This window comes from Stegodyphus dumicola, chromosome 2 (assembly GCF_044657685.1).
Source record: "Stegodyphus dumicola isolate Sdum_Otavi_A_Nest chromosome 2, ASM4465768v1".
Taxonomy (NCBI): Eukaryota; Metazoa; Arthropoda; class Arachnida; order Araneae; family Eresidae; genus Stegodyphus; species Stegodyphus dumicola.
This window is the reverse complement of record NC_140769.1, coordinates 190,873,903-190,888,907: the sequence shown is the minus strand read 5'-3', so window position 1 is coordinate 190,888,907 and position 15,005 is coordinate 190,873,903. Positions and strand designations below refer to the sequence as shown.

The 15,005-nt window shown below is 26.1% G+C and overlaps 1 protein-coding gene across 1 annotated transcript in view; it reads right to left on the bottom strand.

The window, feature by feature from the left end:
* Positions 1–330: 330 nt before the first annotated feature.
* LOC118184404 (uncharacterized) overlaps positions 331–15,005 on the bottom strand; it is a 56,074-nt gene continuing 41,399 nt past the window's right edge. Inside the window, exons 6-7 of the mRNA XM_035354070.2 lie at positions 13,445–13,571; positions 331–9,909 (exon numbers count right to left, since the gene is read on the bottom strand). Coding sequence (XP_035209961.1) covers positions 9,850–9,909; positions 13,445–13,571 — 187 coding nt within the window. The 3' untranslated portion in view covers positions 331–9,849. The remainder of the gene's footprint in view (positions 9,910–13,444; positions 13,572–15,005) is intronic.

Sequence of the window (15,005 nt, the reverse complement as noted above, 5' to 3'; positions counted from 1 at the left end):
AATTTAAACATCAAGAAAAGGAACATAAGAGATGTAGTCTTTACAAGGAGTTCATGAAAGCTCTGGCATTCCAATATAGTTTACTTATCTTACCATGGCAAATCCTAAATATTGTTTCATACATTTTATCACTGATTATGAAAGGAGGGAGGATTTTGTGCATAAAATTATTGGCTTGTATAAATTTAATGCATGACAGAAATTATTAACTCCTTATTATTTTTTGTCCTAGAGTAAATCCCACAGTGATATTTTGTTAATAATTAAGTATATGCATACTCAATCCAGGGTGATATGCTGTATCTGAATTGATTAAAAATTCCAATTAGGTAATTTTCAATATTTTATTTATAAAACATCAAGTAGAAAAGCTGTGCATATTTTTACATTGCATTTATAAGGGATTAAAAACAAATTTTTTAAAAAAAGAAATATACAAAAATAAACAAGTTAACATAGGGTATCAGAAAATGAACAATTGGCAACAATTACCTCTCATTTCTTCCCAATATAATTCATCACATTCATACTTTAATCAGGTTGCATATGACTATTTACATTAAATATACAAAACAAATTTGGTATTTTTCCGTTAATGGGGCAGTAGTTGCCAGATTTGGTAGCCTGTTTATATTGCATTATGCATAGTTGTGCAATGTTTAATGTGCACATAGCCGAGGCTGGACATGATACCAAATTGGTGCAGTTCTTTGGAGTTTTCACTTAAAAAAAATCATGAGACTTGCACAAATTCAGCACTGCATATATTAAACATTATTTATATTATACCATATATTACTGTTACCGCATTTCCCCCCATGACGTGGTATGTATCATCAGGTTGCCAACACCTAATCAGATTTCATGCCAGTATTCCTGCTTTGTGCTAAGGGGCACCCTGTTAACAGAAAAATAACAAAACATTTTCTAACTTGAAAAAATGAAAATCTTTTTTTATTATTTAACCTTTCAAAAGCATTTCATTTACAACTATGATTTATAAAGTTAATTAAAAATATTTAAGAAAACTACATGAAAACAAGATAATTCAACTACACTCACTAATACTGAACAGATGAGAAAACTTCACCAAAGATATTCACCTACATATTAAAAAAAAATACATAAAATTAAATTACATTTGCTTTACATAATTTTCAAATGCAGGTAGTTTAAAATGATTATTTATGTAACTAATATTGCAATTACAACATGCATTTTATTGTTAAAAGTTTTTACTTTGCAGTAGTGGATTTTACAATTTTTTAAATGACTGAAAAACTTTTAACTTTTTAAGCTGCTGGAAAGGTTTCTTTTGTGATCTGCAAGCAGCTATTTTATTTGGTGCACTTATGTAAACTTAAATCTCTCAGAAACTGCTGTCATCTTTTTTCAGTCAAAATCTAATTTAGTAGAATGTGTTTTATTTGCAAATCATTCACACCCTTTCAAATGCCTTTAAGTATGGCCAATCAAAGGCTACACTGTGATATGTAATGCTACCTTGTTTTAAAAAAGGCAACAATCCTAATGATGTTATAACCAGATTTGTACTATTTATAGGAATACAAATATTCAAGTAAGTGGGCACTCAGTTTAGGAAGTTCTGTACTAGTTATTGTAATGCAGAAGATTTCAATGGCTGACTGTCCACTATAAATATATCAAAGCCATGGCTGTTGAAAATCCTCAGTACACTGTTTATAAACTGGTAGATGCTATAAATATTAACCAAACAATGATATAAGATCATCTCATTGATTTCAGCTATATCAATCACTCTGAAGTATGGATTCCACATCAGATGGCAGAGAACATAATTGTTAACTATGTATCCAAGTATCTTTTAGTTCTTTAACAAAATAAGAGAGAACCATTTCTGAAGAGATTAATTACTGGAATGAAACTTGGATCCTCTAAGAAAATGTTAACCATAAACACTCTTGGCTCAACCATAATACACCAAGCATAAACAAGATCCAATTTTCAAATACTATACCCAAATGAAAAAACTGAAAGAAGGAATCAGTTAAAAATGGCCAGTACTTATGAACAGACAAGACATTGTTTACCAGCAAGATAAGGCAGGCCCCATGTATCTTTAGCTAAAAGAAACATATAGCGACATTTGACTGGAATATTCTACCTCATCTCCATTTTTCATTGGGTAACATGGGGTATGGAGATAAACCGTAATCATATGAGCCAATATCCTTTAGGATACTGCCCGTGTCCAGTGGCAATTTCTTATATCTGGATATTGCTCTATATGATCAGAACATATTATTTTATTACAGAAATTTTCTTCACAACAATAAATGACACAAAAATGCATTTCAAAAGGTATTTTTCTGGCAAATTATAAACATTTTAAAAAGATGACATTATGCAGATTCTGGAGTGATCTAGGAAGATAACAGAACAGAATGGATCATATACAACACAACAGTAAAATATTGTATGTGCTTCAATAGTTAATAAAATGAAAAATTTTTGGAACAACCTAATAAAATATAACATATTTTGTGCAATCTTCTCAAGTCATTGTTAAGCATTTACTACTTAAAAATTATAGAATGAAACTTCTTTCATTCACATACTAAAATACATATGTTTACTTCCTTTATAGAAATTTATTCTAATAATTTAAATGACAGCAAACGAATATGTTACAACAAAGTGCTGTAACATATTCATAAATGTTTGTATTACTGATGATATTTCAATTTTAATACTTAAATAGTAATGAATAATTAAATAGTAATGAGTACTTTAATATAGTAATGAAATAACTGCTTGAGATATGCTCCAATGTTTAATACTTATTATGAAAACAATTTGCAAACTGCTACTAACTACCTAGCATTTAGGAAAGTCAGTTGTACATTTCCTAGCATAAAATGGAAAAAGCAACATATCCTTTGATGTTAAACATATAATACACTGATAAATTTTAAATAATTTTAAAATTTAACATAAAATAGCAATCATAAATCAAAATGATTAGCCTTTGCACAATACTGAAAAAAGGAAAGATCTAACACTTAAGACAGATTGAAGAGTCAAGCATTTGTCAATAAATTTATAACAAAATTGAATCATGATAAACATCAGACTATTTATGAAATGTTTCATGTTTATATTTAAATTATAAATATCAGAAAACAATTATTAATGTTTTACAACATGCAAGAAACTGGGAATCACAGCACACAGCTAGAAATAAATTATAGTATTTTATATAATTACTGCTCAATAAATGCAATTTATATATATGTCACAAATTAATGCCTAAGACCTTGAAATGCTAACTTTAACTTTATGTTTTACCTATTAAAATATTTATACATCAAAATATAGATAAATATTTACCTTGTAATTATAATAAAAAAAATTACTTACATAAAATTTCTTGCATGCTGCAATAGAGACATTTATATTTAAGGGAAAAAACTGGTTATAATTACAAAAATTTAATTAGTTTAATAAATGCATAAAATTAGCTAATATAATGTATAAAGAGATTTAATGAAAGTGTTATAACATACACGTAAACACTTCCATTAAACTGCATATCAATGTATATATAATATATATAAATCATCATTAGCTTCTCACTGCAGGAAGTTTTAGTAAAATCTTTATAAATGTGAAATCATAATTATACTATACCTAGCTTTTTAAAATACACATTATAAAATAAGTTTTTGATATGTAACAGATTCATTCAAAAATATGAAGTCTCCAATGCAGAAATACACAATACCAAATATAAAATATATTTTAATGAAAATTATTTTTAATGTCAGAATTAAATTTGATATTCAAGAAATTTATACTTTTGTGAATTACTTTTCTGATTTTAAAATGTAATTAAGGATTCAAATAAATATTTCACTTAAATAATTTTTTACAGATATAACAGAATATACATATTAAAAGGTTAAATTCTTTCTGAAGACTTCATAAAACATATTTATTTTTTTGGTAATACCTCCTACCTATTATTTCATCTGTTATACTGCTTTTATTTTACTGACTTAAAAAGAATATGAAGGCAGAATAAAATATAAGTAATTTGACATCATTTCTGCATATGATGTTTGATGAGTACAAATCTCTAATTATAAAATTTTAAGAAATGTTCTAACATGGAAAAATGACAGTAGTCACATTTTGCCTTTGAAAATTCATCAAATTAGATAAGCTATTACCGATTTTACAAATATTTAATTCATAACATATTACTTTTATGCTGTTACTTGAAAGTATATTTAATGTTTATTTTCTCCCCATCAAACTGATCATGTAAGAATATATATCACAGATTAAACATGCATTTGTATTGCTGAAAAAAAAATTATTTAGTATCTTCACACATTTTGCTAGTTATCAATTAAGAAGTACTAAATGTTATTCATAAAACAAGCTGGGAGAGAGAATAAACTTTCAAACATAACAGTCAAAAGTCGTTAATTCGGACACCCATAATCCGGACCTCAAAGCTAAAAACTTTCTGCGCATGCGCCGCGTTGACACATGCGCATAGGCGTTTACGCATGTGCGCAAGACATTTACGACTGCGCATATGCATCTGCGCAAGCGCAGAATACGTTTTCGCGTGCGCGTTTTATGTATAACGGATGGTATAAGCTAAAATTATCTAATTATCTATTTCAGTTAATGTTGATGATTGCGTTGTTCCTTAATTTTCGAATTGGATCCGGCTTATTATTTTTTGCAGACTGTAAGAGCAATACTATAAAAGTAAACTTGAACTTTCGATTATGTCAAATAGAATTTCCGATTCTGGAGCTCCCAAAGGATCGTACAAAACGAAATTACTTACATAAAATTATATGAAATAATGTTTTTAAAATAATGTTTCGATGTCCATCAAACAAAAAGTGGAATTGCTGCAAAAAATGGATACAGACCTGAAGAATGTGACAGAGAGGTTAGTGAAAACGAAAAAATTTCAGTTAGTCAGAATTCTTGAAACAGCAGTTACAGGACTTCAACATTGTAACTGAGCAAGAGATTATGTCTGTTTATAGAATTAAAGAGAAAGTATTATCACATAAAACGAAGCAACTTAAACAACTTACATTGAAAGAAATGTTTAATAAAGTAAACAAATAAATATTAAGCTTTCTTTTTGTAAATTTTGATACCCTTTAGATCATAATTGTTCTTTATTTCATAAATTATGGTTTCATATTTTTAATTTTAGAATTTCCGCATGCCATCTTACGAGATTTAAACTGATGACCTATAATCCGGAAAAATCGATAATCTGGAATCGCCGAAGTCCCGATGAGTCCGGATTAACGACTTTTGACTGTATAAAGAAGGTAAAAATTTGCTCGTTAGAAATTCAAATTCACAGCTAATAAAAAAAATAAGATTACTGCTAAGAAATACTTTATTGATTAATTACAAACAGTATTATACTATGAAAAAAATATAGCCTATTAAAGAAAGAATTGCAATTTCATATTTTGTGTACCATTCATTATACATTCACCTGAATTACTAAATAATAATAAGCCACTTATCAGATCAGATATTTACTTCAACTCAACATTAAATGCATCAATACTCAAAATTCTCTTACCCTACAGCCGTACTTTAAGTAATAAAAATTTGATTTAAAAATTTGAAATGCCGCTAATACTAATTTTGTATATTACTTTTTCTTTTAAATAAATGTTCATTGAATAATTATATGTTTAGCAAACAATCTAATCTCTAAAAAATTAACACTAATTGCTATTAAATTAATAATACACATGATGATTCATAGTCTTTAGATTATTAATTTTATATCTTAAACTAATAACATCATTACAAAAGATTTTGAGATTTTACATTTTCTTCTGCAAACAATAAATTAAAGAATAAGCAGTAAATATATTTAAATCAATAATCTGCAAGAAAATATTAAATTTGTGTCATTTTTTGGACTCACTAAATGTTATTAAAATTAGATAAATACACTATATTTACCATAAAATTATACATACTTAAGAATAATTGATGCATTTGTACTTGTATCATAATGCAATGTATATTTATTCTGTCAGTTATCAGCCTAATGAGGAGTTCTAAGAGGAACAGTAAGAAAACTGTTAGGAAGAAAAATTCCAAAAATTTATTTCTTAAGTTAAGCTGACTGCATAAATTAAACGTCATACTGTATCTCATTTTCTCTCATTTATGTAACAATATATTGTGTTGCTTGTTAACTAATGAAGTTGAAGATTGCTAAAACTTTTTGAGAAAAATAAAAAAAGCAGTATTATTCATTAAAAGTGTTAAAATATGTAGCTTTTAAAATAAATAACTTTGTTATATTTAATTTTCCTCAAAAGTTTGACAACAGCAAAATATTTGAAAAATATTTTACTAAAAAACAAGAAAACCATTTTCAATATTTAGAATGTTATTTAAAAAAGAAAAGTATTACTAAACCTGGCTAAATAGGAAGTTACAGCTTTGTAGTTTTTCTATTTGAAAAATAATCAGGATATGTTTATTTTGATAAAACTTTAAAAGGACACCCACAACTTCTCCATTAACACTATTTACATTTCACTAATCTGAGATTCTTGTCAAATAAATTTACAAAGCAAAACTGTTTGACAAAAAAAAAAAAAAAAAAAAAAAAAAAAGGAACTTAAAAATTAAAACAAATGAACACACACAGGTAAACATATAAAACAAACAAACAAAAAATTCCATGGTACTTTAGACAACTCAATTCAGTATTCTAAATTTCATATATCACAATTTTGATAAGAAATTTTTATCATTATCTATATCAAAACTAGCATTTTAAAAATAAATGAGTTATATACATATGTTCTAATGGAAGTTTTATTTAAGGGATGCAGAAAATAGTCGACTGCGTAAATGAAACTGTGTGCAATTAAATTCAATTAAAGTGCATACTTTTGTGCATTATCATTTTGTGACCTCTTGTATCTAAATAATGTAAAAGCTAATAAATTATTTTTTAAGAAGTAACAGGATTCACTTGAAACGAATTCATAACCAAAACTATATATTGCATAGATGTGCTGTTCTTTTATTGTTTTCAGTTATTTCTAGGCTTAGAACTTGTATGCATTTGAGGTTAAAAAAATGATTTCAGTTTTTATTTCTCTTCAATTTTATTAAAATTATTTATTTATTTACTTTTTTTTTAAATTTTAAACCCAAAGGAAGAGTCATTACTAGAGAGATATTTTAGAAACAAAGAAAATGTACCATGCTATACTAAAATATAACTTATAATTCATTAAATTCTACCTTAAAACTATATTATAAACACAATCATGTAAAACAATGATAAAGAAAAATTGTCAATTATTATTTTAAAACAATAATTTTACTAATATCTATTAAAAATAATTTTCATCTCAAAACTAATTGAATTTTTATTTCCATTATTATTATTACTTAGTCAATTTTTACAAGTTACTGCAACACTTTAAAAATAATTATATATATATATATATATAATACAAATACATCAATCAAACTGACATTTTTCATTACAAAAAATAAAAAAGTAAGCATTTTTAATTATTTTCATTGAGAAAAAGTACTTATAATTTTTTAATAACTATCAAGGTTTAAATCTGATTGGAATCTAATGCATATTTTAATATACTGACTACATCTAAATAAAAGACCATTTTTCACCGTTTTTCTGGATTTTAAGAGGCAGAAAATCCAAATCGAAAGAAAGAAAATAAATTGTTCAAATTATTATTGAAAATAAATAAGGTACAAACAGAAAACCAAATATTCAGTTTATTTGGGAAAGAACAGATTATTTTTGGGGGTTAAAAACAAATGACTACAGAAAAATTTCTATGCCAGGCTCTACAAGATATATTTAAATGTTAAGGCTCCATATGATTTATTATCAAAAATGAAGGTAAATTAGGTTTAAAATTTTGCTAATTTTTGTTTCAGAGCAATAAATTAAGCCTGACTCAGTTATATTTTGAATAAATGAAGATTAAAATTCCAGTACTGCATAAATCAATACAGAATAAATTATAAATACAAATTATAAATATATAAAATAGAAAACAAAGATATCACAATTAAGAAAACAATTTTGATTCTTTATAAAGAAATTTTACTTTATTGAAAAAGGAATACATATTTTTTTCAGAACTGCATTCATGTAAAATTTTTACAAAGGATTATTTACAAAGTATTAGCAAAATTTCAGTGGCCAAAATTTATCCAATTTGCATTTTGCACAAGCATACTAGACAGATTTTATTTTTATCTGCCAAACATTGTTATATTTAGTGTTTTTTGTACTCAGTAAGATACTTTCACTGACTTCCCGATTTCTGATTACCTTTTAAAATAGTCGACTGCGTAAATGAAACTGTGTGCAATTAAATTCAATTAAAGTGCATGCTTTTGTGCATTATCATTTTGTGACCTCTTGTATCTAAATAATGTAAAAGCTAATAAATTATTTTTTAAGAAGTAACAGGATTCACTTGAAACGAATTCATAACCAAAACTATATATTGCATAGATGTGCTGTTCTTTTATTGTTTTCAGTTATTTCTAGGCTTAGAACTTGTATGCATTTGAGGTTAAAAAAAATGATTTCAGTTTTATTTTTCTTCAATTTTATTAAAATTATTTATTTATTTACTTTTTTTTTTTTAATTTTAAACCCAAAGGAAGAGTCATTACTAGAGAGATATTTTAGAAACAAAGAAAATGTACCATGCTATACAAAAATATAACTTATAATTCATTAAATTCTACCTTAAAACTATATTATAAACACAATCATGTAAAACAATGATAAAGAAAAATTGTCAATTATTATTTTAAAACAATAATTTTACTAATATCTATTAAAAATAATTTTCATCTCAAAACTAATTGAATTTTTATTTCCATTATTATTATTACTTAGTCAATTTTTACAAGTTACTGCAACACTTTAAAAATAATTATATATATATATATATATATAATACAAATACATCAATCAAACTGACATTTTTCATTACAAAAAATAAAAAAGTAAGCATTTTTAATTATTTTCATTGAGAAAAAGTACTTATAATTTTTTTAATAACTATCAAGGTTTAAATCTGATTGGAATCTAATGCATATTTCAAATCGAAAATCCAAATCGAAAGAAAGAAAATAAATTGTTCAAATTATTATTGAAAATAAATAAGGTACAAACAGAAAACCAAATATTCAATTTATTTGGGAAAGAACAGATTATTTTTTGGGGTTAAAAACAAATGACTACAGAAAAATTTCTATGCCAGGCTCTACAAGATATATTTAAATGTTAAGGCTCCATATGATTTATTATTAAAAATGAAGGTAAATTAGGTTTAAATTTTGCTAAGTGAAAATTAAGTTCCCAAAATTATATGACCTCTTCAAACTAATATACATGATCACATTTTAATTATTTTATAGCTCCATTATATTTTTCATATTTAATTTGATATTCTTTAATATTATGTAGAAACTACATTTTTTGACATAACAGTACTGAGACAGACTTATTATACTTTATTTTAGGAGACCATTTAATAGTAACAGTATTTATATGGTAATGTTATGAAACAAGAATATTTCAATTTTCAGATATATTATTGTTATTTTAAGATAGCTACATCATATAATGGATAATTCTATTACAAATTTCATTTTGAAAGTTAAGATACTAAAGGCTTCATTTTTAACACATTTCATACATATACTTTTCTTCCATTTGTACAAGTAATTTTTTTCTCATAACAAGGCCATCAAATTAGGTCAGATGGATTATTTTCTTCAGATTCTTTCATATGCTGTTTCTGCTTTACAACCACTGACAACAAAAACACATCCATCCTAAAAATAAAATATTTAACCATAAACCTTTTTTGTAACAAATGTAAATAATTCAGAGACTACAACAAATATCCATACTATAAAATTCTGAGATTGTAAGCTAAAGAAGTCAGTATAAATCTTGTGATGCTCTTGGTCAGAAAAAAGAAAGCTAGAAATGTTTCCTGAGCAGACACACTGTTTTATAAATCAACAATGATCATTTTTAGATTATAAAATACCTATGTAAAATTTTTAAAAAGAAAAAAAATATTTTTGTTTCAGCAAAAAATTATAGATGTAAAAATATACAAAATTATATAAGATATAAGAACATACTAAATGACAAATGGTACTGAAGAGAAAAAAAAATCATTAAATAAATTTTGACAAGACTGTCTTCAAAGCTAAACGTGTTTGAAATGAAGATATCAAATTTATGCTTTCCAACTAAGAATTTAATTGCAGCAATGTTACATATAGTATTTGATTCAAGAGAAATTTATTTCTGTTAAGTGTTATTTTTGAACGTCTATTTTTGCTGACATAAATAATTTCAAAGCAATAAACTTAAGGAATTTGAAAATTTCAATATTTGAAAAATTTTAGTTTACTAAACTTTTTTCTCTCTCTTCAGAAAGTAAAAAATCATTTTTACATGCTAAATCATTAATTTTGTATGTTTAGGTGACCATTTGCTTTTTTGTTGAGGCATTTATGCCTCAACAAAATAAGTTTTAGTAATGAAATATTATTTAATTTATATTTTTCCTTTCTGTATCATTTCACCATAAAGTTTGCAGGTGGCTTCAATTTACTACAAAAATAGAAGAAATCATAAATAGCCATGTGTGAGAGTTTAGACTTGCTAGCCGCAAATCCCTTGGCATGTAAAGTTTTGCTCTGCTGGGAAACACCAATGCTGATATTGAATATTGTAAAAAAAGGATAGCTTTGCATGGGGATAGCTAAACATTTGAATTTTTGCCACGGTCAAGGTGAATCTTGTTATCATGGTCAAGGTGCAACTGTTCCTAGTAACTGATCAAACTTTGCAAACTTACAGCATTTTAAAGAAAGACTGGGTTTAAGCCAGCTCCATATAACTCGTAATTGTGTGTTGTACATTTTAATTTAACCTTCACAGGTGGTTTATTAGAATAAATTGAAGTTAACTTATTTCTGTTATCTGTTTGCTTTAAAGGTTAGAAATTCTAATGGTGGTAAATCACCTCACAAAATACTTTACTTTGATCAAAAGTGAGCTAGTTAAATTACGAAAAACCCCGAGAGGTGTTATATTTGGCACATAACAGGTTGATTTTGTTGCAAAAGTTTCCAAGAAAATTAGTTTTGTATCAAATTTAATTTGGTGGTGTGGAAAGTAAAGACTGTGAAAGTAAAAGTAATAATGGCATAAAAAACCAAGTAAAGCTGCAATATTGTATAATTAATTAATTTTAATTCCATTACTCTGCTAAAGACTGTGAAACAGAACTTCCAGAAGTACTATCTTTCATTTGAAAATAAGGTCAAAAGTTGGGAACTGGCGACTTGCATACTGAATGTAATAAGATAAGTTGCATAAAGATTGATATTACAAAAATAATAAAATGGAGGCATAGTTAAGGTAAAACTGAATTAAAAAAAAAAAAAACTTGTTAATCCTCAAGATTGCTGTAAAATGCATCAAAACACTGTCGAGTGAATACTTAAGGTAAAATATTTAACATTTTCATCAACATCTAAATGTGGACCCACATGCCAATAATAATAATTACAGTAATGATTGGCAAGAAAAAATAAGTGATTTCAATAAAGTAATTATCATTAACAAACAATTTTTACACTTTTATCTTGTAGTTAATATAATACTGATACTGGGATTCATGATATTAGAGTTAAATCAGCACTACATTAATTACTAACATCACAAGCAACAGTTCATAACTGTAAAATACTGTGTTGACATTTAAATATCTTTCCCCTTTTTATGATACACATATAACCATTAATATCTATGTCCACAGATATTAAATGAGTGGGCTACAACAGTTCCAATAAAAAATACACATATACATTTATAAACAAAGTAAGTATAAATATTAAAGCAACAAATGCATTTTAATAACAGTTGTAACTATTAAACACCGGTATTTGATGGAGACTTAAATGCTCGATGACATAGTTGTCGTGCCCATGTGCACTTTTTCCAAAAGCAATTGTCGCAGATTAATTTACATTTCAAGGATAAAATAATGTCAAACTAATGCTTTAATTTTATTTAATTCAAAACTGGATTATTAACTAAATCACCACTAGTTGACTGCCATTAATGACAGATTATTTAAACATTTAAAAGCATAATGAAATAAAGCAATAGTAAAACACATTAAAACCCATCATTACTTATACCATTTAAGGCACAAAAATATACTCTACACATCTTTCATTGTTCAAGATTTGTTCTAGCCATGGAATATATTTATAAAATTTCCTTTCACTTTTTTTTTTTTTTTTTTTTTTTTGTGTGTGTGTGTGTGTGTGTGTGTGTTAGTTATTGATAATTTTAAAATGATTAACATTTTCTTAAACACTGCAGATTTATGAACAATATTTTAATATAAATGCTCGTTTCTTAACACATGTAATCTCTACATAGTTTATTTTGTCACAGTACTGACTGATTTGCAAAGATGTGGGAATTCATAAGCTTTCCAGTATTATATACAGATATGTGTCATTGATCTGATTTTAAATATATTGGGTCATATAAAAAGTAACTGCCCTTTTTTGCTACTAGATGGTGTTGATGCCTATGTACCCGGCAACAATCACCCGATTGTCTCAAACCAACATGTGCTTAAAAGGTGATAGTCAGCTTCCATTGTTGGTGAAGATGGTTTTTTAATTCCTTACTCGTTTAAAAAGTTATATGAATTTGAAAATGAGTGAAATATCTCAATAAATACGCTATGTGATGGTTTTTTACTATAAAAAAGGTAAAAACGCTGAAAAAATATGCCGAAAAACTATTTTTAAATAGGAAGCAAAATTAGTTCATTGATAATTATAAAAGGTTCTTTTCAATTAATAATATTATTCGTCTCCAGACTGATACTTAAATGATTTGGAAGTATTATTGTCTTAAATTGTTACTAAGACTGGTCTGCAGTTTAAATGTATGTTAAAAAAAATCATAAAATATATTTCTTTTCATTATATTCTGTGCATTTTAATCATGGTCTTCACATCTTGATACATTTTGTATTTACTAAACTGTAGTAATACTTATATATTTTAAAGCTGTTAACGTATGCATTTAAATTTTGTTTTACCCATTCAAGCTACTTAATTGATCAAAAATTAAAACTGCGCAATTGTGTGTAATAACGAAAATTTTCTAAATGACTTTTAGCAGTTTTCAGAGAATTTTCAAATGGCAGTAACATTTAGTGATTTTTCACCGTTAACAACTAAGTCTCTACAAAAGGATGCTACTACTGAGAAAATAATACATATATATATAAAAAATATTGTAACATATATATCATACCCGAACAAGTAGTGGAAAGTCTGCCCAAAATTCATAATGAGGTATCAGTTCCCAACCATGAGCTCCTCGTGTCAAACTTGAGTGTATAATTCCAAGTACAAGATATAAAGATACAAATATTAAAAATCTGAAATAAAAATATTTAAAAATAAATTATTAAAATACAACTTTCAAATCATTATTTCAATACAACATTTTAAAGTTAATTTTCATTATTGTCAAATTTAGCCTCTCCTCAACTTTTGGGGGGTACCAATTAAAATTATGTATGATCAATAATTTGATTCTTTCACATAAATTTGAAGCTAAAATTAATCATGTTCTATTAAATAAACAGCAAATACCAAGCTAATAAAAAGGCTGGAAACAGTTGGCTTTTACACTTCTTTTTTGGATGACAAAATGTTGCATTTACAAATCCATAAAAGTGTCTAAAAAACCATAAAATGTACTAAAAATATTTTAATTCATTGAGAAAGGCTATAACAATAATGAAGTATAAAATGTCCTTGCAATCATGACTTTTCTTACACTTAAGAGAAATAAAATTTAAAGGTGTGTAATTATTATTAACAGTAAGTTTAAATACCATAAAAAATAAAGAATACTTTTCAAGTTTCATTCAAATAAAAATTATCAATATTTTCGAACAAATAAGAATTACTTTTAAAAGAACCATTTCAGAGATTACATTTTTCAAGAGTGAAATTAAATCGTATGATCTGAATCCAAATTCTCTACTATATTTTTTTCAGCAGTAATGATACACAGTTACTTTTATGACAGGTCTTTATAAGACAATGTGTAAACCTGTGTCTGAGAAAGCAGCTAATAATGTAATGCAATTTCAAGCCTAAATGCTGCAAATGTATAATCCAAGAAACATGATAAATCAATCAAGAAAGAAAGAAGTTTTTTAAAAGAAAATATATATATTACACAACATGTATACACAACATGAAAATAGTAATTAGAAATTTAAAATTTCTAATTACTATTTTCATGTTTATATGTTCATGTTTATATTTTCATGTTCATAAATCAAGTTTAACCCTTTGTTGCATCATGTCCACTCTAGTAGACAAAAGTTTAAATTTGTTTATTCTTCTGTAAATGCCTTAACAGATTCCATTCCTGTGTTTATTCATTTTATATTATTAGAACTTTTAACTGTCGATCATAGATGGCTGTATAGCATCATTAAGTAAAGCATTGCTATTTGGAAAATGGCTGTTACTTCTGTTTCCAAGTTAGTACAATTTCTCATAATAAACATTATATAATATTGCTTGCATTTTCTTATACTGCCATTTTTTATTCATAATTAGTAATTTTAGACACTTTATTTTAAATGTCAGTTTGAGAAAATTGTGGAGTTGCTAGATAAAGATCTACCGAAAAGAGCGAATTGAAACCCAAATGTACTGCTCATCAAGCCAAAACACCACTGGAAATGTTTATGTTTTGCAAGGAATTTCTAGAACATTTCACATTTGAATCCAATAGGTACAGTTTACACAATCGTAGCAAAATGAATTCAATCACAATCGACGAAATGAAG